A 25,540-nucleotide genomic window follows, 5' to 3' on the forward strand; every position below is an offset into this window, starting at 1 on the left:
CTTTGTTTCACTTTTCATTTTTATTTATACTACATTTTTAAAAAAAATATCAGTCCATGACATATTGGAAATAAAAAAAAAAAAAACCTAGTCCTTTACCAGAGCACATTTAAGAAGCAATGGTCCAGACAACATTCCTGAATAATTAGCAGAACACTGCAAAATGTCTAAGAAAAAACTGTACCAAATATATTACTATATTTATGACAGCTCACTTTATAAATCAGGGTTGCTCTGTAAATACTCAGGGAAAAAATTATAGGAAAAGCTTTGACAGGAAAATTCTTCCATTTTACAGACAGAAGGATTTCTCTGTCATATTTATTTAGTAGTCTATGAATAGCTATATAACATTGTATTATAGTGTATTACACTCATCTGTTTATCTTCCTCACTGAATTGAGTTTCTTGAGGTCAGAGACTATTTCTTGCCATTAGAACCTAGCACAGTATCATAGTGCCTAACAGTTAAGTTTTCTTTCTTTCCTTTTGTGTGTGTGGGGGTGAAGGGGTATGGGAACAGCAGGTATACAGGGGACAGGGCTACAGAAGGAAAGAGATCAAGACCCCCACCAGTGTCTAAGGTGTTTTGGCATTTAACTATAAACTTTACCTCTCTATTCATTATAAGCATTTAATTCCCATAATTCTCTGAAGTAGCTAATAATTTTCACTTCACAGGTGAGGAATTTGAGACTAACGCTCAGCAATCTGCTCCAAGTAAAACAACAGAGCCCAGATTTAAACTCTTAACCCAAACATCCATACTCTTTCCTGTCTTCTGAAGCCACTAAAACATTTGCTAAATGAATAAATAAATTAATGTAAGAATTTACTGATATAATTAGATTACTTTTCAGCTACATAAAACTACTTTGATTTAGAGATTTTATTTAATAAAGTTTAATAAAGCTTATTTAATAAACTATAAAAGCTCTAAGAGGTAAACCAATTCTAATTCAATAGGTCAGTGATTTTCAACCCTTTTCATCTCATGGCACACATAAACTAAATACTAAAATTCTAACAAAAAATAGGTATAATTTTGATTCATTCACAATGAATGACTATTATTGTGTTGGCTGTGTCTTTTTTTTTTATTTGACCATCTAAGGGAAAAGAGGTGAGTGCTCCTGACTAAACAGTCAGGTATTGCATGTTATAAAAAAATCTTGCAGCATACCAGCTGAAAATCACTGCAATAGGTTAAATGTGAATATACAATGCCTATGTTTCCACATCTGTATAGTGGTAGTAAGAAAAAGTATTACCAAAAATACAACAATTTAATGTATCTCATTGAAATAAAATACCAATTACATTTAATTGTAGATGGCTTTATCCAAGAAGAAATATATACTATTATTTCTCGGTAAAATTATTTACTGTTACATTTTATAAACATGCTGCCAATGAAATGATCAGAAGTCTCAGAAGGCTTCTCAATATAAAGTTCATGAGTTACTGGAAACAAATTAGTTAATTCTTCTTATAAGGCTTATAAGCTCAAAAACAAACATTAAGTAATTATTAGGACAAGTATTGTAATGAATATTTAACTGAATATAGTCTCAAAAAGTATATAACATCTTTTACATTAAACACTGTTAAATAAATCTTAACTAAATTCCTTTAAGATAACTCATGCTACTAAGGTTTTAATAAGGCTACTTTATAAATCTTTGTTTCTTCTGTCCATATTAGCAACAGCTACATTTAAGAAAGTTTAAAAATAGTGAGAGACACAAAAATTTTCCCCAGGACACAAACTGCTATAATTTTTGGAAATTACAGCATAAATATACTTTCATTAAGGATTCCAAGACAGAATGATACTTCACTAGTTGACCTAACTCCTCTTTATGTTTCATTTAGTTTTCACATTTCTCACTAATTCCCTAGGGCTTAAGAGGAACATTCAGATGTAATTTTCTTTAATGTTAGAGGCAATACTGATGTAAAAAATTTTACCTGATTTCTATGTTTTTCTGTAGTTCAGTAAAAGTAAATGGCATTTCATCTAGCTCAACTGCTGCAATAAAGATACTGATGCCCCATAGTTCCTTTTTCTTCTGAATATAACTTTCCTGAAACCAAACAAAAAGAAAAAATTCAAATACTTCATTAAATCATTCACACATTGAATACTGTGTTAAAATTCTGTTATATGTAATTTTTATTCAGCATAACAAAATAGTTTTTAAATCCTTATGATGGCATATGCTTGAGAGCATTTAATTCTACACTAATAACAAACACATTTTATATTGTATGGCAAAAAAATACTAGAATCAAAAAGTTAAATTACAACTTACTGTGGAAAATTTAGGAGTTATTCAGTTCTTTGAAGTACATATTTTCATTTTTCAATAATCCAATGTCATCAAAGCCAAGGTAAAAAATTTTAGAGTCCGTAAAAAACAAACCCACTTTCTTATTTGATTATCCTCCCTTTAATTCACTCATTTGTATTAATCTACTGATTCAAGTTATTTAAACATTGTGAAATTCATATCTCTAAAGCCATAACTGCCTTCTTGTAAAATGAAAATAATACATACTTCACTTTGTAAGAATTAAATGAGATTATATATATATAAAGCACTTAGCATAATGTCTAGCATATAATTAGTACTCAATTAGTGATGTCTATCATTATCAGAATATTTTTCATCATTAGAATATATACTTTTCCCCCTAAAAATGTATATCACTGTTTAAATATATTCAGTTTTGTTGGTAAAATTTGGAATAAATTGAAAACAAAAGAAATATCAAATTATCTGATGTTCTTTTAAACAACTAGAACTACTTGCTTAGCCTTAAATGAGGATTACAATAAAGCTGAAAAGTATGTGATGCAATTTTATATTGTTTTGTAATCTCAATTACATAAAAGCTTTAGGAAACTAATTGTTCTGGATCATCAAATTTATAAAAAATAAAAAGATGATCAGTCTTCAATTTTAAACTTTTCCTTAATTTTAGCTATTTTGGAAATAATATTTTAAAGCTTATATTACAACTATACATTGACTAGAATGTTTAAATTAAAAGGACTGACATCATCAGTGGTTGATGGAGATACAAAACAACGGAACGCTCAAATATTGCTGGTGAAGACATAAAATGGTAAAACCATTTTGGGAAACAAGTTTAGCAAGTCCTTAAAAAGTTAAATATATACTTTTATCTTTAAAAAATTAAATATGTTTATGTTTATACTTTAAATATGCTTTTTATATTTAAAAAATTAAGTTAAATTTATACTTCCATAACATTTAGCAATTCTACTTGTAGATATTTATACACAAGAGAAATGAAAACTTGTACAAAAATATTAACAGCAGCTTCATTCATAAAAACCAAAAATTGGAAATAATTCAATATCTAGAAACAGGTGAATAGATAAATTGCAGTATGTCTACACAATGGAATACTGTTCAACAATAAAAAAAGTACTAATGAACACAACATACACAAATCTCAAAATTATTACACTGAGAAAAAGAAGCCAGACACAAATGCACACATACTGTACATTGGATATAGGTACATTCATTTCATATAAAATTCTAGAAAAAGCAAAACTAACCTTTGATGTCACAAAGTAAATTAGTGGCTGCTTGGGGATAGGTGTAGGGGAACAGATAAAAAGGAGAATGAGAAAACCTCCTGGAATAATAAAAAATGTCTATATCTTAAATGGCAGTACTTACATGGTTAAGTACATTTGTCAAAACTTATTAAACTATTCATTTAAAATTGGTTAATTTCAGTATATGTAAATTATACCTCAATAAATTAGATTTTAAAATTATATTGCATACTATTTCTGAAACTGAGCATAAAGGTATGCATACACAGCTTAATTGTTAAAATGACTAAGTGTATATTTTAATAAAATGAGTGAATATCAATATTTGTATGTGTTTCTAACAACATGGTCAATTTCTCAGAAATTACTGAGATATAAAAGGTAGTTTGTCTCTGTAATAAATTACCTCCCAAATACCATACTTTTTGAATTTTTATGCTTACTTTTTATGTTGTTTTTGGTTAGCTTCCTTGCCCTAAGGACTACTGAACCTAAGTGCTCTCAGTATGTCTGTTTTCAACAACTTCAGTCTTTTTTAATTCTTTTAAAGGTTGGGAAACAAAGTAACTCTGGTTGTTAAAATTGAATGTTCTTTTATTCACTTTTTTAAAACAGCAAATTTTATTAGAATACAGCCAATATAATTCAACACAAACTCATCTGAAATAATAATAAAAGACACATTTTTCATTTTCACCAATAACTTTATTGAACAATATATTCACCATTTTGTTCCACTACTTTCTGCCATCTTTCAGGCAACTTCATAATTCCATCTTCCTAAAACTTTTTATCTTTTTGAGCAAAGAAGTGTCCCAGGATCCTTTTGCAGTATTCCAGGGAACTAAATTTTTTTCCATTAAGAGAATTTTGAAAAGACTAAAATAAATGGAAATCCCAAAATGCAATGTCTGGTGAATACGGCAGATGAATTAGAACTTCCCAGACAAGCACTAACAGTTTTTGCCTGGCCAACAAAGAAACATGCAGTCTTGCATTATCCTGATGGAAGATTATGCGTTTTCTGTTGACTAATTCTGGACACTGATTTCGGTTGGTCTAATTAGGAGCAGTGCTTGTTGGAATTAATCATTTGGTTTTCCAGAAGGAGCTAATAATAAAGGACTCCCTTCCAATCCCACCATATACACAACATCACCTTCTTTGGGTGAAGACTGGCCTTTGGTATGTTTGGTGGTGGTTCATTTACTTGCCATATGATCTCTTCTCTTCTACATTATTATAAATTATCCACTTTTCATCACCTGTTGCTACATTTAAGTAGAGAATCATATGTGGACATATGGTCAAGATAGTTTTTCTCACTGAATGTATGTGAAACCCAAACATCAAAGCCATTAACATAACCAAGCTGGTGCAAATAATTTTCAATGCTGATTTGGATATTTTGAATATGTCAGCTATCTCCTGCATGGTATAATGCTGATCATTCTCAATTAATGACTCAATTTGATTGCTATCAACTTCAACTGATCTACCTGACTGTGAAGCATCATCCAGAGAGAAATCACCAGCAATAAACTTCCCAAGCTACTTTTGACATGTTCAATCAGTCACAGAACTTTCTCCATACACTACACAAATCCTTTTTGCATGTCAGTTGCATTTTTACCTTTCTTGAAATAACAAAGTACAATATGCTGAAAATGTTGCTTATTTTCTTCCACCTTCAATATTAAAATGACTACACAAAAATTCACCAATTTTGATGTTTTTTAAATGCATGTTGATATGACAGCTGTCGCAATACAACAAAATTGTTTCTAGAGAAGAAAACTAAATATTTCTTCTAAACCTGAGACCATTAAATAATATTTTAGTTATATTTAGTTATATTTTAGTTATCTATTTAACTTAGTTCTTTAAAGAAAACCAGATTACAAATGAGTTCAATGTTATAAAACGGGATAACCCACTCACCAGGAAATATTTTTGTGTATCTAAAAGGTTTATAGCCTTTTTAATCTGCCTTCTTTCACTCATGATAAAGCCTCTATGGACTCACCATACTGTTGTATCTATTAACATTTATTCATTTTAATTGTTGTACTCCATTATTTAATTGTAGTACTCCATTATATGCCATACTTTGTGTATCCTTTTCAACTTTTGAATAAACTGTTATAAATAAGGTTACTAACCCTAATTAACTAACTATAGGTCTTTAAGTAGATGCATATTTCATTTTTCCTGGACAAACATCTAGTTTGAAAATGGCTAAATTCTATGTTAAATGTAAGTTAAGTTTATAAGAAACTGGCAAACTGTATTCCATCCAAGATATCTGCTCACTGGACCAAAAGAAGGACAACAAGTTAAAACAATTTTAAAAACAAAAAAATAACCAGAACTACCAGAAAACTGAACTATATAGAAGTACAACAACCAAGGAGTTAAAGAAGAAACATTCATCCAGACCTGTCGGAGGGGCAGAGACAGGCAGCCTGAGTGGAGAGGACTCTCAGCTAGGCGATAGCTGAAGGACCAGCAGGCAAGGTGGCAGCTGGTGGAGCAGGCAGTTCCCCATTTGCATGTGGATAAACCAGGGAGCAAGACAGACCATGCAACCCAGGGTTCCAGCATGGGGAAATGAAGCCTCAAAGTCTCTGATTGAAAAAACCTGTGGTGGTTGTGGCAGCAGCAGAAACTCCCAGCCTCACAGGAGTTCACTGGAGAGACCCACAGGGTCCTAGAACATACAGAAGCCCACCCACCGGGAATCAGCACCAGAACAGCTCAATTTGCTTATAGGTAGTGGAAGAAGTGACTGCAAGACAGCTGAGCTGAGCAAGCAGCATTGTTCCGTCTCAGAACCCTCCCCCACATATAGTGCCACAACACAGGGACATAGGTTGCTGCCCTGGTGAATACCTAAGGTCCCACCCCTTAAAACCTAAAAGGTGCCCCAAGACAAAAAATATGGCCCAAACGAAAAAACAGATCAAAGCTCCAGAAAACATACAACTAAGCAATGAAGAGATAGCAACCTATCAGATGCAGACTTTAAAAAATTGGTAAACTGGATACTCACAGAAATGGTTGAGTATAGTTGAAAAATAGAGGAAAATGTGAAGGCTATACAAAGTGAAATAAAGGAATACATACAGGGAAACAACAGTGATGGGTAGGAAACCAGAACTCATATCTAACAGTTTGGAAAAGGAAGAAATACACATTCAATCAGAACAGAATGAAAAAACAAGAGTTCAAAAAAAATGAGCAGAGGCTCAGGAACCTCCAGGACAACTTTAACCATTCCAACATCCAAATCATAGGGGTGCCAGAAGGAGAAGAGAAAGAGCAAGAAATTGAAAACATATTTGAACAATAATGTAGGAAAACTTCCCCAACCTGGCAAAGGAAATACACTTCTAGGAACTCCAGGAAGCTCAGAGAGAGAGTCCCAAAGAAATTGGACCCAAGGAAGCACACAACAAGGCACATCATAATTACATTAGCCAAGATTAGAGATAAGGAGAGAATCTTAAAAGCATCAAGAGAGAAAAGGAGACAGTTACCCACAAAGGGGTTCCCATAAGTCTATCAGCTGATTTCTTAAAAAAAAAAACAAAAAACAAAAAACCTTACAGGCAAGAAGGAGCTGGAAAAAAGTATTCGAAGTCATGAAAGGCCAAGAGCCTACATCCAAGATTACTCTATCTATCAAAGCTATCATTTAGAATGGAAAGACAGATAAAGTGCTTCCCAGATAAGGTCAAGTTAAAGGTATTCATCACCAAGCCCTTATTATATGAAATGTTAAAGGGATTTATCTAAGAAAAAGATAAAAAATATGAACAGTAAAATGACAACAAACTCACAACTATCAACAACTGAAAAAAACAAAAACGAACTAAGCAAACAACTAGAACAGGAACAGAGTCAGAGAAAAAGAGATCACATGGAGGGTTATCAGCAGGGAGGAGGAGGGCAAGCAATGGGAGAAAATGTACAGAGAATAAGAAGCATAAATGGTAGGTACAAAATAGGCAGGGGGAGGTCAAGAACAGTATAGAAAATGTAGAAGCCAAAGAACTTACATGTATGACCCATGGATATGAATGAAGGTGGAAGAATGCTGGTGGGAAGGCAGATACAGGATGGAGGGGAATAGAAGGGAGAAAAAAATGGGACTATTGCAATAGCATAATCAACAAAATATATTTAAAAAAAAGAAACTCACAAAACTGTTTTCCAGTGTAGCTTCGCCATTTTTATTCCCACCAGCAACAAATGAAGAGTACCAGTTGCTTCGTATCCTCACCAGCACTTCGTTTTTGTTTTCTTCGCTATTCTAGTAGGTGTGTAGTTGTACATTTTCCCAAAGACTAATGACATTGAGTACATTTTCAAATCTCACTGAACATCCATATCTCTTCTTTGGTGAAGTGTCTTTTTAAATCTGGCCAATTTTCTATTCATTTTATTAAATTGTAAGAGTTATTTATATATTCTAGACTCCAATCCTTTAACAGATATGTGTTTTGCAAAACTTTTCATTCAGTCTGTGGCTTTTCATTTTCTTAAACAGGATATTTCAAAGAGCTTAAGTTTTTAATTGTGATGAAGGTCACTTTACTAATTTCCTTTCTGTATCACACTTTCAGTTGTATTATCTATGAAATCTCTGTGTGGCCCAAGGCCACAAAGATTTCCTCCTGTGTCATCTTCCACAACCTTAGTTTTATAATTCATTTCAGTTAATTTTTATAAATAGTGTGACGCAGGGACGGAAGTTCATTTTTTGCATATAGATGTCCAATTGCTTCTGCATCGGTTGCTGAAAGGAATGAACGTCCCTCATTGAATTGCTTTTGCATCTCTGTGTGCAAAGACTTACTATACACATATGAATTCTAATATTTATGGATTTTCTGTTCTGTTGCATTGAAATACTTATCTTTCTTTCACCTACAATACAGCTTTATATGTTTTGTTCTTTTTTATTCAGTTTATTCAAAGGGTCATCTGAATCACCTCTCAGTGTTCAGATAAGAAATTAAATACTAGAAAATTTATGGTTCTATGTCTTTAAAATAATTCCTTATTACATTTCTATGATGATGTTCCTAACGTGTTCACTACTGAAATCCTTAACCTCATTACAGCACCAAGAATTCTGTACTCAACTATTGTACTATCCTGTACTCTTGATCTTTATTTTATTGAGAAGTTTCCCCCCTAAGATCAAAAGCAGGACAAGGTTGTCTGCTTTCACCACTTCTACTCAACGTAGTATTTGGAAGTTCTAGTCACAGAGATCAGACAAAGAAAAGAAATACAAGGTATCCAAATTGGAAAGGAAGAAGTAAAACTGTTATTATTTGCAGATAATATGACAGTGTACACAGAAAACCCTACAGGCTCCACCAAAATTAGGTCAAGTAGTGAATCTGGTGAGAGAGCAAGATGCAAAATCAATATTCAGAAACTGATCTACACCAACAATGAAATAGTGGAAACAGAAACAAGGAAAATAAATCACATTTACTATAGCAACAAGAAAAACACAGTACATGGGAATAAACAACCAAGGAGGTAAAAGAATTGAACTCAGAAAACCACACAACACTGAAGAAAGAAATTAAGGAAGATACAAATAAACGGAAGCATATACCATGTTCATGGATTGGAGAAATTAGCATAATTAGAGTGACCATACTACCCAAAGCAATCTACAAATTCAATGTAATCCCTATTAAAATACCAAAGGCATATTTCACAGATATAGAATATTTCAAAATTTATATGGAACTATAAAATTCCCTGAATTGGCCCTGAATAGCCTCAGCAATTTTGAGAAAGAAGAACAAAGTAAGAGGGATAACAATACCTGACATCAAACTAAATTACAAAGACACTGTAATCAAAACAGTCTACTATGGCGTAAGAGCAGAAACATAGATCAATAGAACAGAATAGAGAGCCCAGAAATATATCCATTGTTCTATGGTCAATCAATATTGGACATGCCAAGTCCACCTCCCCCAGGGTGAAAAAAACTAGCCGATCTTCTGAGGAAAAGAGTGAACAGCTAACAGTATTCCAAAATATATAAAGATTGAAGACCAAAAATTATAGAAGACATTGAAAACTCAGATGGTAAGGGCAGTGCTTAAAGACAATAAGGTCCCTGGGACCAGTGTGGGAACCAGGGTGCCTGCACCCACCAGGTCTGCTGCAAGATTCTTGGGAGAGAGCCAGGCTGGGCTGTGTGAGAGGCCAGGTGCTTGTTTGCGGGGGTGAGGTGAGGGGGGATTGCATAGGAGGAATTTTTCAAAAAGAAGAAAGTAAAAAAGGAACAAGAGAGTTTGCAAGGTGAGAGTGGTGATCCATGGCTGTTTGGGAATTCCCTGCAGTAGCCACCCGCCTCCTGCACCCCTACCCCCACAGTCCTGGGTTGGTGCACACCCAATCCATGGCCGAGGGAGGCCTGCCTGCTCTCACTCCAGAAGCACTGGGACACTGCCTACCTGGTCCACGGCCCCGGCAGCTACCAGGCTGAGCCCACGCCAAAAGCACTGGGGATAGCGCACACCCAGTCCAAGGTCTGCAGCTGCCTGTCTGTGCTCACACCCAAGAAACCAGGGATAGAGCACCCCCAACCTGGCCCCTGTACCCACAGCCCTGTAGAGCCAACTGGCTCTCTAAGAGGAAGGTAAAAAAAACCCCATAGAGGGGAGGTGCAGTCCCCAGAAAGCCTTGACTCAGTGGGGGGCTGAACTACCCAGAAGGGGTGCTGAGAGTCCCTAGCATCTAGGACAGCAAAGAGCAAGAAGGTGGTATGAGTTGCCTCTAATTGGTGCACCTCAAGGACAGCGAAACTGGTGGACTAAAGGACTAGGCTGGGTGCAGAAGGGAACTGAGGGCCTGGGCTGGAGGCTGGATGACAGCAAAGAGTACAACTCAGGAAGAAAAAAAAGCAAAACCAATCCCTCCTCACCCTGACAGAGCCAGAAAGACCAGCAGCAGAACTGGTGTGACCAGTTTAAAGCCAGCAGAAGGCTTTTTTTTTTTTCAATTCCTTCTTCCTTTCTGTCCTTCTTTCTTTTTTTTTCCCACTCCTTCTCCCTTCCTTTCCTTTTTTATTCTTTCTCCCTTCCTTTATTTCTTAAATTCCTTCTTGCTTTCCTTTTCTCACTCTTTTTTTCTCTTTTTTCTTTTCTCCTTCTTCCTTCCCTCCTGCCTTTCTTTCTTTAGTCCTTCTCCATTCCATCCTCCCCCTTTTTTAAAATCTTTCCTTTCTCACAGGTGATATAATAATACCTGCAGTGGAGAAAAGACCAGAGTTAGACCCAAACAGGGGTCATCCAAACAACATAGAGAGTGGGACAAATTTCACTTTGCTACTCCAGAGAGTTTGCAAGGTGAGAGCGGTGAAAACCAGTACACCTGCTGGAAGAGGAAACACATCAACAAAGGAACCACCAACAGATAACAATGGAAGAAGGTGAAAGAGGGAGTGGAAGTCACTCTAAGCTCAATCCAGGACCAATCTGGAAATACAACTAAATGGGGGAGAAATTACCCACAAGGAACAACTGAACAAGAGTGAGAGAGAAGCCTCAAAACCTTGTGCACACAGAATAATCAGCTTCAACACAATGTGTCCACACCTGCATAACAGAATACAAGATGTGGTGGTCCGAGTGACCCTCAGTTAACCACCTGGAGGAAAGGACCCAACAAAGAAAGACAAAACAAAAATCAAAACCCAAAGACATACAGAGAGCCAACATAAATGACAGCTCAAGACCAGCGAGCTCCACCGAGTAAGGACACTGCACCACTGAATGTCACAGGTATTCTACCACAGAGGGTCACACCATAAACCCAGGGAGCCAGAACAGATCAATTTAAGAAGCAGAGGCTAAAAAAAAAGGGGGGGTATCACAAACAATAGGAAGACAAAGAAACAATCCCAAAATAAAGGGAAAGGAGGAAGCCTCAGAAAGAATGCTAAATGAAATAGAAAAAACTCAACTATTACATACTAAGTTCAAAGCAATGATTGTCAGGAAGCTCAAATGACCTCATGATGAGCTACCAGAAACTACAGGGAAACTACAATAAACTCACTGCAAACTATATCAACATGAAAAAGGAAATAGAAACTATCAACAAGGACCAACAGGCAATGAAGAATACAATTTCTGAACTGAAGAACACAGTAGAAGGAATCAATAGCGGGATCAATGAAGCACAAGACTGAATCAGCGACCTAGAGGACAAAGTAGAAAAAAACACCCAGAAAGGGCAAGAAAAGGAAAAGATACTCAGAAAGAATTAAGAGGGATTAAGGGGAATGCAGGACAACATGAAAGTAATAATATCCGTATAATAGGGACACCAGAAGGAGAAAAGAAGAGTAAGGGAAGGTAAACCTGTTTGAAAAAGTAATGATGGAAAACTTCCCTAATTTGATGAGAGAAAAAGTCACACAAATCTAGGAAACACAGAGAGTACCAATCAACAGGAACCTAAAGAGGCCCATTTCAAGATACATCATCATTAAAATGGCAATATTCCAAGACAAAGAGAAAACCTTAAAGGCAGAAAAGGAGAAACAAGAAGTAACATACAAGGGAGCCCAAATAAGAAAAGCAGCTGACTTCTCAATGGAAATGCTCCAAGCCAGAAGAGAATGGCAAGAAGTATTCCAAGTAATCAGAACCAGAGGTCTGCAACCAAGGATATTTTACCCAGTAAGGCTCTCAATCAAGATAGATGGCCATTAAGGAGATTCCCAGACAAAAGAAATCTAAAAGAATATACATCCACCAAACCACCTCTAGAAGAGATGCCAAAGAGACTGCTTTAAGGAAAGGAAGGAAAACAAAGAGAAAAAGAGGAACACAGCTATAAAAAATGGTGCATAAATATCTATCAATAATAACCTTAAATGTAAATGGATTAAATGCTCCAATCAAAAGACACAGAAGCTGAATGGATAAGGAAGCATGACTCACACATATGCTGCCTAAATGAGACCCACTTAAGAACAAAAGACCTACACAGACTGAAAGTAAAGGGCTAGAAACAAATTTTCCAAACAAACAGACAGGAAAAAAAAAAAGCCAGCATAGGAATACTCATATCAGACAAAATAGACTTCAAAACTGGCCATAAAGAAAGACCCAGAAGGTCACTTCATAATACTCAAGGGAAAAATCCACCAAGAAGACATAAACATTTTAAATATATATGCACCCAACATAGTACCACCCAAATACATAAAGAAAATCTTAGAGGACTTCAACAAAGATATTGACAGCAACACAATTCTAGTAGGTGATTATAACACCCCACTGTAAAATATGGACAGATCTTCTAAACAAAATATCAACAAAGATATTTTGGCACTGAACAATGCCCTATATCAAATGGACTTAACTGATATATATAGAGCCCTCCATCACAAAGAAGCTAAATACACATGCTTTTCAAATGCACATGGAACATTTTCAAAGATACAGCACATGACAGGATGCAAAACAAACCTCAAGAAATTCAAGAAAATTGGAATCATACCAAGCATTTTCTCTGACCACAAGGGAATGATACTAGAAAACAATCCCAAGAGAAAAAACCAAAAACACTCAAAATCATGCAACTTGAAGAGCATGCTATTAAACAATGAATGGGTCAAAAATGAGATTAGGGAACATATTAAAAAGTTTCTGGATTTAAATGAAAATGAAATCACAACAACCCAAAACTTATGGCACACAGCCAAGGCAGTCCTGAGAGGGAAGTTCATAGCGATACAGGCCTACCTAAAAAGATAGAAATATTCCAAACAAACGCCCTAACCCTACACCTAAAAGAACTTGAGGAACAACAACAAAGACAGCCCATAGCAAGCAGAAGGAAGGAAATAACTAAGATCAGAGCAGAATTAAATGATATAGAGACTAGAAGCACAATTCTAAGAATCAATGAATCCAGGAGCTGGTTTTTAGAAAAGATAAATGAAATCAACAACCTTTTATTCAGGCTCATCAAGAAAAAAAGAGACAGGACCCAAATAAACACAATAAGAAATGAAAGAGGAGAGATTACAACTGATACCACAGAAATACAAAGGATTGTAAGTAATCACTATGAACAACTGTATGCCAAGAAATTTGAAAACCTACATGAAATAGACAAATTTCTAGAAAAACTTAATCTTCCAAAACGATATGAAGAGAAGCAGAAAGCCTGAACAGAACAATGACAGCAAATGAAATTGAAGCAGCAATCAAAAAAGTCTCAACACACAAAAGCCCTGGACCAGATGGTTTCACAGTAGAATTCTACAAAGCATTTAAAGAAGAGCTACAGATGACCCCTATCCTTCATAGACTATTCCAAAAAATTGAAAATGAGGGAAGACTCCCAAACTCTTTGTATGAAGCCAGCATCATCTTAATCCCAAAACCACATAAAAACACAACAAAGGAAGAAAACTTGAGGCCAATATCACAGATGAACACAGACATAAATATCCTCAACAAAATGCTGGCAAACCGCATCCAACAATACATTAAAAAGATCACACACAATGACCAAGTGGGATTCATCCCAGGGATGCAAGGATGGTACAATATTTGCAAATCAGTAAATGTAATACATCACATAAACAAAGGCAAAGACAAAAACCACATGATCATATCAATAGATGTAGAAAAAGCATTTGATAAGGTACAGCACCCATTAATGATAAAAGCACTCAGGAAAGTGGGAATAGGGGGAACATTCCTCAACATAATAAAGGTCATATATGAGAGAACTACAGCCAACATCATACTCAATGGGCACAAACTAAAATCTTTTCCACTAAGATCAGGAACAAGAAAAGGTTGTCCATTTTCACCACTTCTATTCAACACAGTATTGGAAGTTTTAGCCACAGCAATCAGACAAGAAAAGGAAATAAAAGGCATCCAAATCAGAAAGGAGGAAAAAACACTGTCACTGTTTGCAGATGACATGATAGTGTACATAGAAAATCCTATAGACTCTACCAAAAAACAGCTTGACCTAATAAATAAATTTGGCAAAACAGCAGGATACCAAATCAATATCCAGAAATCAAAGGCATTTTTAGACACCAACAATGAAACAAAAGAGGCCAAAATCAAGAAAAAAATCCCATTTGATATAGCAAAGAAAAAAATAAAATACCTAGGAATCAATCTTACCAAACAGGTAAAAGTCCTCTATTTAGAAAATTACACAACAGTGAAGAAAGAAATCAAAGAAGACACAAACAAATGGAAACATATACCATGTTCATGGATTGGAAGAATTAACACCATCAAAATGTCCATACTACCCAAAGTAATGTACACATTCAATGCAATACCTATTAAAGTACCAATAGCATATTTCACAGACATAGAACAAATACTTTAAATATTTATATGGAACCACAAACGACCCCAAATAGCTGCTGCAATTTTGAGAAAGAAAAGCAAAGTAGGAGGGATCACAATACCTGATACCAACTGTATTACAAGGCCACTGTAACCAAAACAGCCTGGTACTGTTACAGAACACAACAAGAGGGGACTGGGACAATATATTATTATTTAAAAGGCCCCCAGGTCCGTCATGTCCGCCGCCAGAGGAAAGACATCTCTCAATGCCAGAGATTCGTGAAAAGGAAAGGAAATGTTTATTTAATGCTATACAAACTTAAAGTAGTGACCTAATGTCTTCATCAAAATCCCAAAGTCCCTTAAAACACCCACAAACACAGTCACAGTCCTTCCTTCCTTCCCCCTTTGCCCAGTCCAGAGTACCGTATCTCAGGAAAGGAAAACGAAGTCCATGGCTCAGGAAATCCTCTGGTTCTTAGTCCTCCATCTCGACTGGGAGACCTCCCTGGGTTCCCGGCACCCTCGGCTGAGTCGCCAGGATCTCTGCTAAAACCAGGTGGTGGTTCCCCTTCTAAAGCTGTGGGGGTCCCCACTCTGTCCAGGCCTCGTGGTTCTCCCTCTCAGGGCTGCGGGAAGGGGAGAGTGCCCACTCTGTCCAGGCCGCGTGGTTCTCTCTCCTAAAGCAGCACGGTTCTCTCTGGGATGCAGGAGTCTCCACTCCGTCAAAGCCGCGTGGTTCTCTTTCTTAAAGCAGCATGGTTCTCTTTTTCAGGGCTGCGGGAAGGGGAGAGTCCCCACTCTGTCAAAGCCGCGTGGTTCTCTCTCTCTCAGGGCTGCGCATGGTTCTCTCCCTCTCAAGGCTGCACATGGTTCACCTCCTCAGTGCTGCACATGGCTCTCCTTCTCAGGGCTGCACATGGTTCTCCACTCTGTTAAAGACGCATAGTTCTCTCTCTCAGGGCTGGGGGAAGGGGAGAGTCCCCACTCTGCCAAAGCCATGTGGTTCCCTCTCCTATGGCTGCGGGAAGGGAGAGTCCTCACTCTGCCAAAGCCGCGTGGTTCTCCTTCTCATGGCCGCCAAGTCTGGGTTTTAAATCCCCGCGGCCAATCTTCCTCTGCAGTCTCATTTCCGACTCCTCCCACACTCGGCTTCACATGCCAGAACTCGTATCCTTCCAGCTTTACTGGGCTGCCATCTTGAGTCTGGGCAGGTGTGGCCCCATGTCCTGGAGCCAATCTTCTCTGAGCTCCCACGCAGGCGCTGTAGCTTGGGGGATCTGCCCCCAGTCACGTCTTGGTGGGGAAGTTACTTCCATTCCCCTGGCTCGGAGATGATCACAGCTATTTAACATATCCATACAACCAGCCAAAGGCTATAGATATGTTAAATGACCACGCCAGAGGGTGGCTGCAAGGCTGTTGCTATGCAAAACAGCTCTCAATGGCCCTGCTCCATTTATCCCTTCCCCCAACCCACACCCTGGGTGGGAGTATGGAGACATCTTAAAATCTCCTGGACACCTTAAGTTCTGGACCCCATTTCAAATGCCCATTTGGGGTCCCCCCTCTTGGCTGCACCCTGTAACAGTACTGGCATAAAAACAGGCACATGGACCAACGGAACAGAACAGAGAGCCCAGAAATAAACCCAAGTCTCTACAGTCAATTAATATTTAACAAAGGGGGAAGCAACATAAAATGGAGTAAAAATAGCCTCTTCAACAAATGGTGTTGGGAGAACAGGACACCTACATGCAAAAAAATGAAACTTGAGCACCAATTTACACCACACACAAAAATAAATTCAAGGTGGATAAAAGATTTAAATATAAACTGTGACACCATTAAAGCCCTAGAGGAGAACACAGGCAGGAAAATCTCAGATATTTCACGCAGCAGTACTTTCACTGATATGTCCCTTACAGCAAGGGACATAAAGGAAAGAATAAACAAATGGGACCTCATCGAAACAAAAAGCTTCTGCAGGGCTAAAGAAAACAGTATTAAAATAAAAAGAGAACCAACTGTATGGGAAAACATATTTGCCAATGATACCTCAGACACAGGTTTAATCTCCAAAATATATAAAGAACTCATATAACTCTACTCTAAGACAAGCAACCCAATTAAAAAATGGGCAAAGGACCTGAACAGACACTTCTCCAAGGAGGACCTATAGAGGGTCCAGAGACACATGAAAAGATGCTCAATATTGCTAGCCATCAGAGAGATGCAAATTAAAACCACAATGAGATACCACCTCACACCAATCAGAATGGCCATCATAAACAAAGCAACAAACAACAAGTGTTGGAAAGGCTGTGGAGAAAAGGGGACCCTAGTGCACTGTTAGTGGGAATGCAGACTGGTACAACCACTATGGAAAACAGCATGGAATTTTCTCAGAAAACTAAAAATGGATCTGCCTTTTGACCTGGCAATTCCACTTCTAGGATTATATCCTAAGAACCCTGAAACACCAATCCAAAAGAACCTATGCACCCCAATGTTCATAGCAGCACAATTTACAATAGCCAAGTGCTGGAAGCAACCTAGGTGCCCATCAGTAAATGAGTAAATCAAAAAATCTATGGTACATTTACACAATGGAATTCTATGCAGCAGAAAGAAAGAAGGAGCTCCTAAGCTTTGCAACAGCATGGATGAAACTGGAAAACATTATGCTAAGTGAAATAAGCCAGGCAATGAAAGACAAATACCAAATGATCTCACCTTTAACAGGAACCTAAACAACAAAACAAAGAAACAAGCAAAATATAACCAAAGACACCAAAATAGAGAACAGGCTGACAGTGACCAGAGGGGAGAGGGGAGGGAATTTCAGGGGAAAAGGGTGAACGGTTTGCAGCAATAAATATAAAGGACACGTGGACAATAACGGGGCAGGGTGGAACAGGAGGGAGGTGGGGAAGGTTGGGGTATTGGCCTGTGATGGGGGTACATGGCAGAAAACCGTACTTGAACAACAATTGAAATAAAAATAAAAAAAAATTTAATATTTGACAAAGTGGGCAGGAACATAAAATGGAGTAAAAATAGCCACTTCAATAAATGGTGTTGGGAGAACTGGACAGGTTCATACAAAAAAATGAAAGTAGACCACCAACTTACACCACACACCAAAAGAAACTGCAGATGGATAAATGACTTAAACATAAGTTGTGACACCATAAAACTCCTAGAGGAAAATGTATGCAGAAAAACTTCAGATACCTCCCACAGCAATATTTTTGCCAATATATCTCCTAGGGCAAGGAACATAAAAGAAAGGATAAACAAATGGACCTACATCAAATTAAAAAGTTTCTTCCCAACTAAAGAAAATATCAGGAAAATGAGTAGGGGAGCAACCTTATGGGAAAACACATTTTCCAATGATACCTTGGACAAGAATTTAATCTCCTAAATATATAAAGAACCCCTATGACTGAACACCAGGAAGACAAACATCCAATTAAAAAATGGGCAAAGGACCTGAATGGACACTTCTCAAGGATGACCCACAGAGGGCCCAGAGACATATGAAAGGATACTCAGCATCGCTATCCATCAGAGAGAAGCAAATTAAAACCACAGTGAGATACCACTTCGCACTTGTCAGAATGTCCTTCGTTAACCAGTCAACAAACAACAAGTCCTGGCAATGATATGGAGAAAAGGGAACCATAGTACACTATTGGTGGGAATGCGGACTGGTGTAGCCACTGTGGATAACAGTATGGAATTTCCTCCAAAAACTAAAAATGGAACTGCCTTTTCATCCAGTGATCCCACTGCTGGGATTATCCCCTAAGAATCTTGAATACCAATTCAAAAGAACCTATGCACCCCACTGTTCATAACAGCTCAGTTCACAATAGCAAATTGCTGAAAACAGCCTAAGTGCCCATCAGTAAATGAATGAATCAAAAAACTGTGGTACATATACACAATAGGATACAAAGAAAGAAAGAAGGAACTCCTACCCATCATGACAGCTTGGATCAGTGTGGAGAGTATTATGCTAGGTGAAATAAGCCAGGCAGTAAAAGACAAATACCATATGAACTCACCTATAAGTGGAACTAAATGAACAAAATAGAACTAGAGACATGGAAATAGGAAAAAACTGACAGTGGCCAGAGAAGGGGTGGGGATATCAGTGGAAAGAAGGGGAAGGGTCTAGTCAAGGAATATGTGTAAAGGACCCATGGACAAGAGGGTGGGGATTGATTGTAGGGGTAGGCTGAGCAGGGAAGAGCAATGGGGAAAAACTGTAATTGGGACAACTGTAATTGAACAACAATTAAAAAATTAAAACTAAAAGAAAAGAAAAAGAATCACAGTAACTAAAGCCTCAACATTCTTCTTGACATCAAATAATTTCTAATTACTGTATCTTCCATTCTTCCTCAAAATGTCTCTGCATCTTCAACCTAAGTTTCTCGTCTCTTCTGATTGACAAATAAGACATTCTCCTCAACTGTCAAATTAACAACACTAGTCCCTCCTTTCCTCCCACTTTGGATCACACTGCCTCTCATCTCCTTCAAGACCTAGTTTATTAATTCCTGACTATCTGTCTTTCATAATTTCTCTTAACAGTTGTATTTCTAAGGTTTTTACCTTTGGTCACAAATAAGCTTGACTCACTTTAAAAATAGGAAGAAAAGTTGAGACAAGTATAACTGAACAAAAAAAAATGTTTTCTCCATCCCCAGACATTATCAAGCTACTGTCCTCACTACATATACAAACCTTTTACTCTTCTCACCATTCATACATACACACACACCACATATAGTCTCACAGTACACACATACTGCATTCACTGAACATATACTCTCACTACACAAGCACTATTCTACTGAAGCTATTCTCTCAGCCTTCAAAAAAATCTGTCTTTCATAGAAAAGAAAAAAGTAAAACTATCACTATTTACAGATGATATGATACTACAATATAAACAGAAAACCAAAAGAACACACCAAAAAATTAACAGAATAAAAGAATTCAGTAAAGTAGGATACAAAATTAATATTCAGAAACATGTCACATTCCTATACACTACTAATTAACAATCAGAAGGAGAAATGAAGAAAACAATCCCATTTACAACTACATCAAAAAGAAAAAAAGACCTAGGATTAAATTTAACCAAGAAAGTCAAAGAACTGTACTCTGGAAACTATTAGACAGTGAAGAAAGAAATTGAAGAGAACACAAATAAATGGAAGGATATACCATACTCATGGGTTGGAATGATTAATATTGTTAAAATGTCCATATCACCCAAAACAATTTACAGATTCAACGCAATTCCTATCAAAACACCAATGTCATTCTTCTCAGAACTAGGAAAACTAATCCTAAAATTTACATGGCATTACAAAGACCCTGAATAGGCAAGCAATCTTGAGAAGGAAGAACAAAGTTGAAGGTATTAAACTCCCTGGTCTCAAACTATACTACAAACTATACCACAAGGCACTGGCACAAAAACAGGCATGTAGATCAACAGAATAGAGTCCATAAATAAACCCTCAGTTATATGGTAACCAATCCATGACAAAGGAGATAAAAATATACTCTGGAGTAATAACAGTCTCTTCAACAAGTGATATTAGGAATGCTCACCAGAAAAATGAAACTGGACCACTCTCATATCATATATAAAAATAAACTCAAAATGTGTTAAAGACTTAAACATAAGGCCTAAAACCATAAAACTCCTAGAAGAAAACATAAAAAGTAAACTATCTGACATCAGTCTGAGTAGTATCTTTTTTTATACATCCTCTCAAGCAAGGGAACAAAAACAAAATAAATAGGATTATATCAAACTAAAAACCTTCTGCACATTGAAGGAAAACTTCAACAAAACAAAAAGGCAACTTACTGAGTGGGAGAATGCATTCACAAATGATTTACCTAATAAGGGCTTGATATTCAAAATATATAAGAAATTAATACAATTCAGTAACAAAAAAATTTAAATAATCTAATTAAAAATGGGCAGAGGACATAAAAAAACATTTCTTAAAAAAGGACAAAGATGGCCAGCAAACATATAAAAAGATGTTCAACATCATTAATCATCAGGGCAATGTAAATCAAATCAAAGCGCAATATCATCTCACGCCTGTCACAATAGTTATTATCAATAAACAAAATAAAGGAATATGTGTTGAAGAGGATGTGGAGAAAAGGGAACCCTTGTGCATTGTTGGTGAGACTGCAAATTCGTACAGCCCCTATGGAAAACAGGATGGAGATTCCTCAAAAAACTAAAAATAGACATACCATCTGACCCAAAAATTCCCCTTCCGATTATTTATCCAAAGAAAACAAGAACACTAATTTAAAAAGATATATGCACCCCTATGTACACTGCAGCATTATTTAAAATAGCCAAGATATGGAAGCAACTGAGATGGTTTTAATAAATAAAATGGAGTATTACACAGCAATAAAAAAGAATGAAATCTTGACATTTTCAACAACATAGATGGATCTAGAGGGGATATTATGCTAAGCGAAGTCAGGCAGAGAAAGACACATATGTGGAATCAAAAAAACAAAACAACCAAAGAAAACAAAACAAAAACATAGAAATAGAGACCAAAGAGATGGTTACCAGAAGAGAGGGAATAGGGAGAATGAGTGAAAAGAGCAAGGGAAATATAGTCAGTAATACTGTGAACTTTACAAGGTGACAGATGATTACTATAATTAGTGAGGTGATCACACTGTAAGCTATAAAAATCTTAAATCTGAACACCTGAAACTTATATAACCAATATAAAGGTGTATACAAATTATATTGGGTTGGCCAAAAAGTCCATTTAGTTTTTTCCATAAATTAAAAGACATTTTTCATTTTCACCAGTAACTTTATTGATTTGGATATTTTGAGCTATTGGCTTCTAGTGGGTAGAGGCCAGGGGTGCTGCTAAACAACTTCCAATACATAAAATAGCCCCACAGCAAAGAATTATTTGGCCAAAATGTCAACAGTACCAAGAAACTTAGCAAACCGCTTTTGACATATTCCATCAGTCACAGCACCTTCTCCATACACTGAACAAATCTTTTTTTGCCTTTCAGTTGCGTTTTTATCTTTCTTGAAATAATAAAACATAGCAAGCTGAAAATGTTGCATATTTTCTTCCATCATCAATAATAAAATGGCTGCACAAAAATTCACCAATCTTGATGTTTTTTTAAATGCACACTGATATGACAGCTATCACAATACAATTGAACAAAATTGTTTCAAGTGAAGTTAAAGACAACTAAGCACTAGTACAGCCACCATATGGGAAAAAAACATAAAAAACTTTTTGGCCATTCCAATACCTAAATTTTTTTAAAGGGTTATTAAAAAAGATCTGTCTTTCTCAGTTGAATGGCCTGTTTTGGTTTAACCACAAAGGTTTCTGTGTAGCATCTCACACTCCTACAGTAAAATGTTTTCCTTGGATTTTAAAATACTGCAACACCCTCATTCTCTTTTCTTTCTCTCACAACTTTCTCAGTATTTCCTAACTCCAAGGACTTTTTTCCATCACCTTCTCTTTTCCTCTGCAATCTCATCCACTTCCACAGCACCTCTATCACCATCATACAGATTATTCCTATATCTTATCCTGCTTTCCAGCCAACCCTGGATGGTCTCTCAAAACCCAGGCCTTATTTTCCAATGGTAATTTAAAATCTAAAATCTGTAATTGATGTGTTTTCTTGACAATTTAGAGGAGAATTATAATAAGGGCTCAGACAGCATCTTAAAAATTGTTTAAACAACCTGGCTGGTGTAGCTCAGTGGATTGAGCGCAGGCTGCAAACCAAAGTGTCGCAGGTTCGATTCCCAGTCAGGGCACATACCTGGGTTGCAGGCCATGGCCCCCAGCAACCACACATTGACGTTTCTTTCTCTCTCTCTTTCTCCCTCCCTTCCCTCTCTAAAAATAAATAAATAAAATCTTAAGAAAAAAACCAGCTAAAATAATGAAAGGAGTAATCACTATAATTTAAAAAAAATTGTTGAAACAGAGGAAACGTAATTCTTCTTACCCAAAGGAATCACCAAAAAGAAACAGTGAAACATGGAGGGAAAAAAATGGGCAAAGGATGAGCAAATATTTTTCAAAGGGAATAAACAGAACTTTCCAACAAACATATTTGAAAAATACTAAACTTCAGAATAATGTCCATGAAGAACATTTTGTTAATATGCATTGAAATCCTTAAGTGTTCAGTTCTATATCTAAGAATTTATCCAATGAAAACTGGAAAGCTGAGTCAAGATTTAGTATAACAGATGTCCAAAGAATTATTGGAAGTAGCAAAACAGGGGAAATAGCCTGAATAGAATAGAATGGTTAAGCAAATTATGATAGAGCTACAACATGGAATAATATAAAACCCTTAAAACATTCAAAAGATTATTAAGACATGTGAAAATACCAAAGATATGTTGAGAAGAAAAACTGAAATATAAAATTCTGTTTGTCTTTATTCCAATTTTGTAGAAAACTTTAAAAAGGGAAGGTAAAAATATATCAAAATGCTAATTTTTATCTGTAGGTGGAAGAATTACAAATTATTTTTATTTTCTTCATTAATCCGAGATCCATTTTTTCAAATTACCTACAATTACAAAATAGGGGAGAAAGTAAGTCAATTTTAAAAAGTACTAAATTTATATAAAGCAAGAGAGAAAAATCAAGAATAGTCTTGAAAAAATCTTTAAAATATTAAAACTTTAATTAGATATATTACAGTTTAAATAAAAATCTACAATCAACATTTGGAGAGGCTATCTACTAAGGGATCATTTACTTCAGTTCACTTGAACCACCCTAATGATAACTACTAATTAGTGAAGACTTGTACTTGATTTTTTGCAATGCACTAACTTATAAAAGAGCTCCACCAAGTGGTAACATAAATCATCTTGAAAACATCAGAAAAATTGGCATCAGGAAATCAGTTGTCTTATTATTCATGCTATCATAAGTTAACAAGCATGAATTTAACTGGTAATATTAAAAGTTAAACATACTATTATCTCAAATCTTCACATTTTCAAATATGAAAATATTCACCACCATTAAAGCTAAAATAAGCCATAAGAAATATCCTTACACTTGATTCATGACACTGTAACGAGTGATTAGCAATAAAGTTATTATCTATTACAAATTAAATATGTTACAGGAATGCATTAGAGTAATACAGGAGGTGAAAGTTGCCTTTCTCTTCTACTCTTGGATTTTCATATTATATGTATGAACAAAAGGGATAACATGCTAATATACCAGAAAATCCCCCTCTCACTTATATATCAGCTGACAGCAATTAGTGTTAACAACATTCTTTGATGTGCTCAGAAGAATTAAAAAGTAAGGGTAGCACAGCCAAGAAGAGAACTGCAAAACCTAACCTTACCTGTACTCATCACATTTTTTGATACAACATGCAGGAGTAAACAACCAGCTGAATCTGCCATCCCATTATACAACAGCTTTGTGGGTAAAAAGTTCACTCTGCTCTCAGAAACATATGAGTTATGTAATTGGCAAGTTCAGAGTTACCTGATCCTCAACCCAAGAGATGAAGCACCTGGGACTCCCCCCTTAACAACATCTACAGCAGGGGTGTCAAACTCACTTTCACGAGGGGCCACATCAGCCTCACAGTTGCCTTCAAAGGGCCAAATGTAATTTTTGGACTGTATAAATGTAACTACTCCTTAATAGTTAAGACAGAGCTTGGTGCTGCTGCTCTGCAGAAACAAGGTGCTGGGCTGGATAAAACAAGGTGGACAGCTGGATTCAACCCTCGGCCTTGTGTTTGCCACCTATGATTTACAGACTCACTGGATAGGCACTTAATTGAACTGGTGATTTACTTGCTCACTTATACCTGTCTCAATGAGTCCGTAGGCATCTTGAAAACAGAAGAATTATATCTAGTTCACTGCTCTGTTCCCAAGTGTCCAGCACCAAGTTGATGTTAAATGTGTTGTTTTTTTTTAAAAAGCAGCAGCAATAGTCATACCCCAATATAGGACAGAATGGCTTTTTTGTCTTTTTCTCCCCTTAGTATACTCAGAGAAACAAGCAGCAACTAAATCAATCACCAGTACAAAGTATAAGGCTATTGTAAGTATAAGAACTCTTGGTTCTGCTATAGTTTCTTCAGTTCTTATCCACACGTTGGTAAAAAACTTGTGAGTAACAGCAAGAGTAACTCACACAGAATGAAGATAGCAGCCAAGTAGGTGGAAGAAGCTGAGTCCATTTGCTCTTGCTTCCAACTCAGACACTTGGCTGATCTTCCAAAAGATAAAATGGAACATTAAATGGAATCTTAGCTGATACGAAGTTTGGAAGGTGCAAGGAGTACAGAAGCCACTTTGCAACGGGCGATAAGGTCTTATAGGTGTAAGGAGAAATACCCCATGAGTGGCGCCTACAGCCTCAGAGAATCTGGTCAAATATGGCAGCTTTGTAGCTCTCTCTGGTCCCAGTTCAGGGAATTTAAGCCA

General features: G+C 36.4%; 1 protein-coding gene across 1 annotated transcript in view; it reads right to left on the reverse strand.

Moving 5' to 3' along the window:
- Positions 1-25,540, reverse strand: part of RB1 (RB transcriptional corepressor 1) — a 283,425-nt gene that overhangs the window by 214,932 nt on the left and 42,953 nt on the right. The window contains exon 3 of the mRNA XM_045838956.1: positions 1,972-2,087. Within this exon, the coding sequence (XP_045694912.1) occupies positions 1,972-2,087 (116 nt within the window). The remainder of the gene's footprint in view (positions 1-1,971; positions 2,088-25,540) is intronic.

This window comes from Phyllostomus hastatus, unplaced genomic scaffold (assembly GCF_019186645.2).
Source record: "Phyllostomus hastatus isolate PE091 unplaced genomic scaffold, TTU_PhHast_1.1 phas_contig_29, whole genome shotgun sequence".
In the NCBI taxonomy this organism is placed as follows: Eukaryota; Metazoa; Chordata; class Mammalia; order Chiroptera; family Phyllostomidae; genus Phyllostomus; species Phyllostomus hastatus.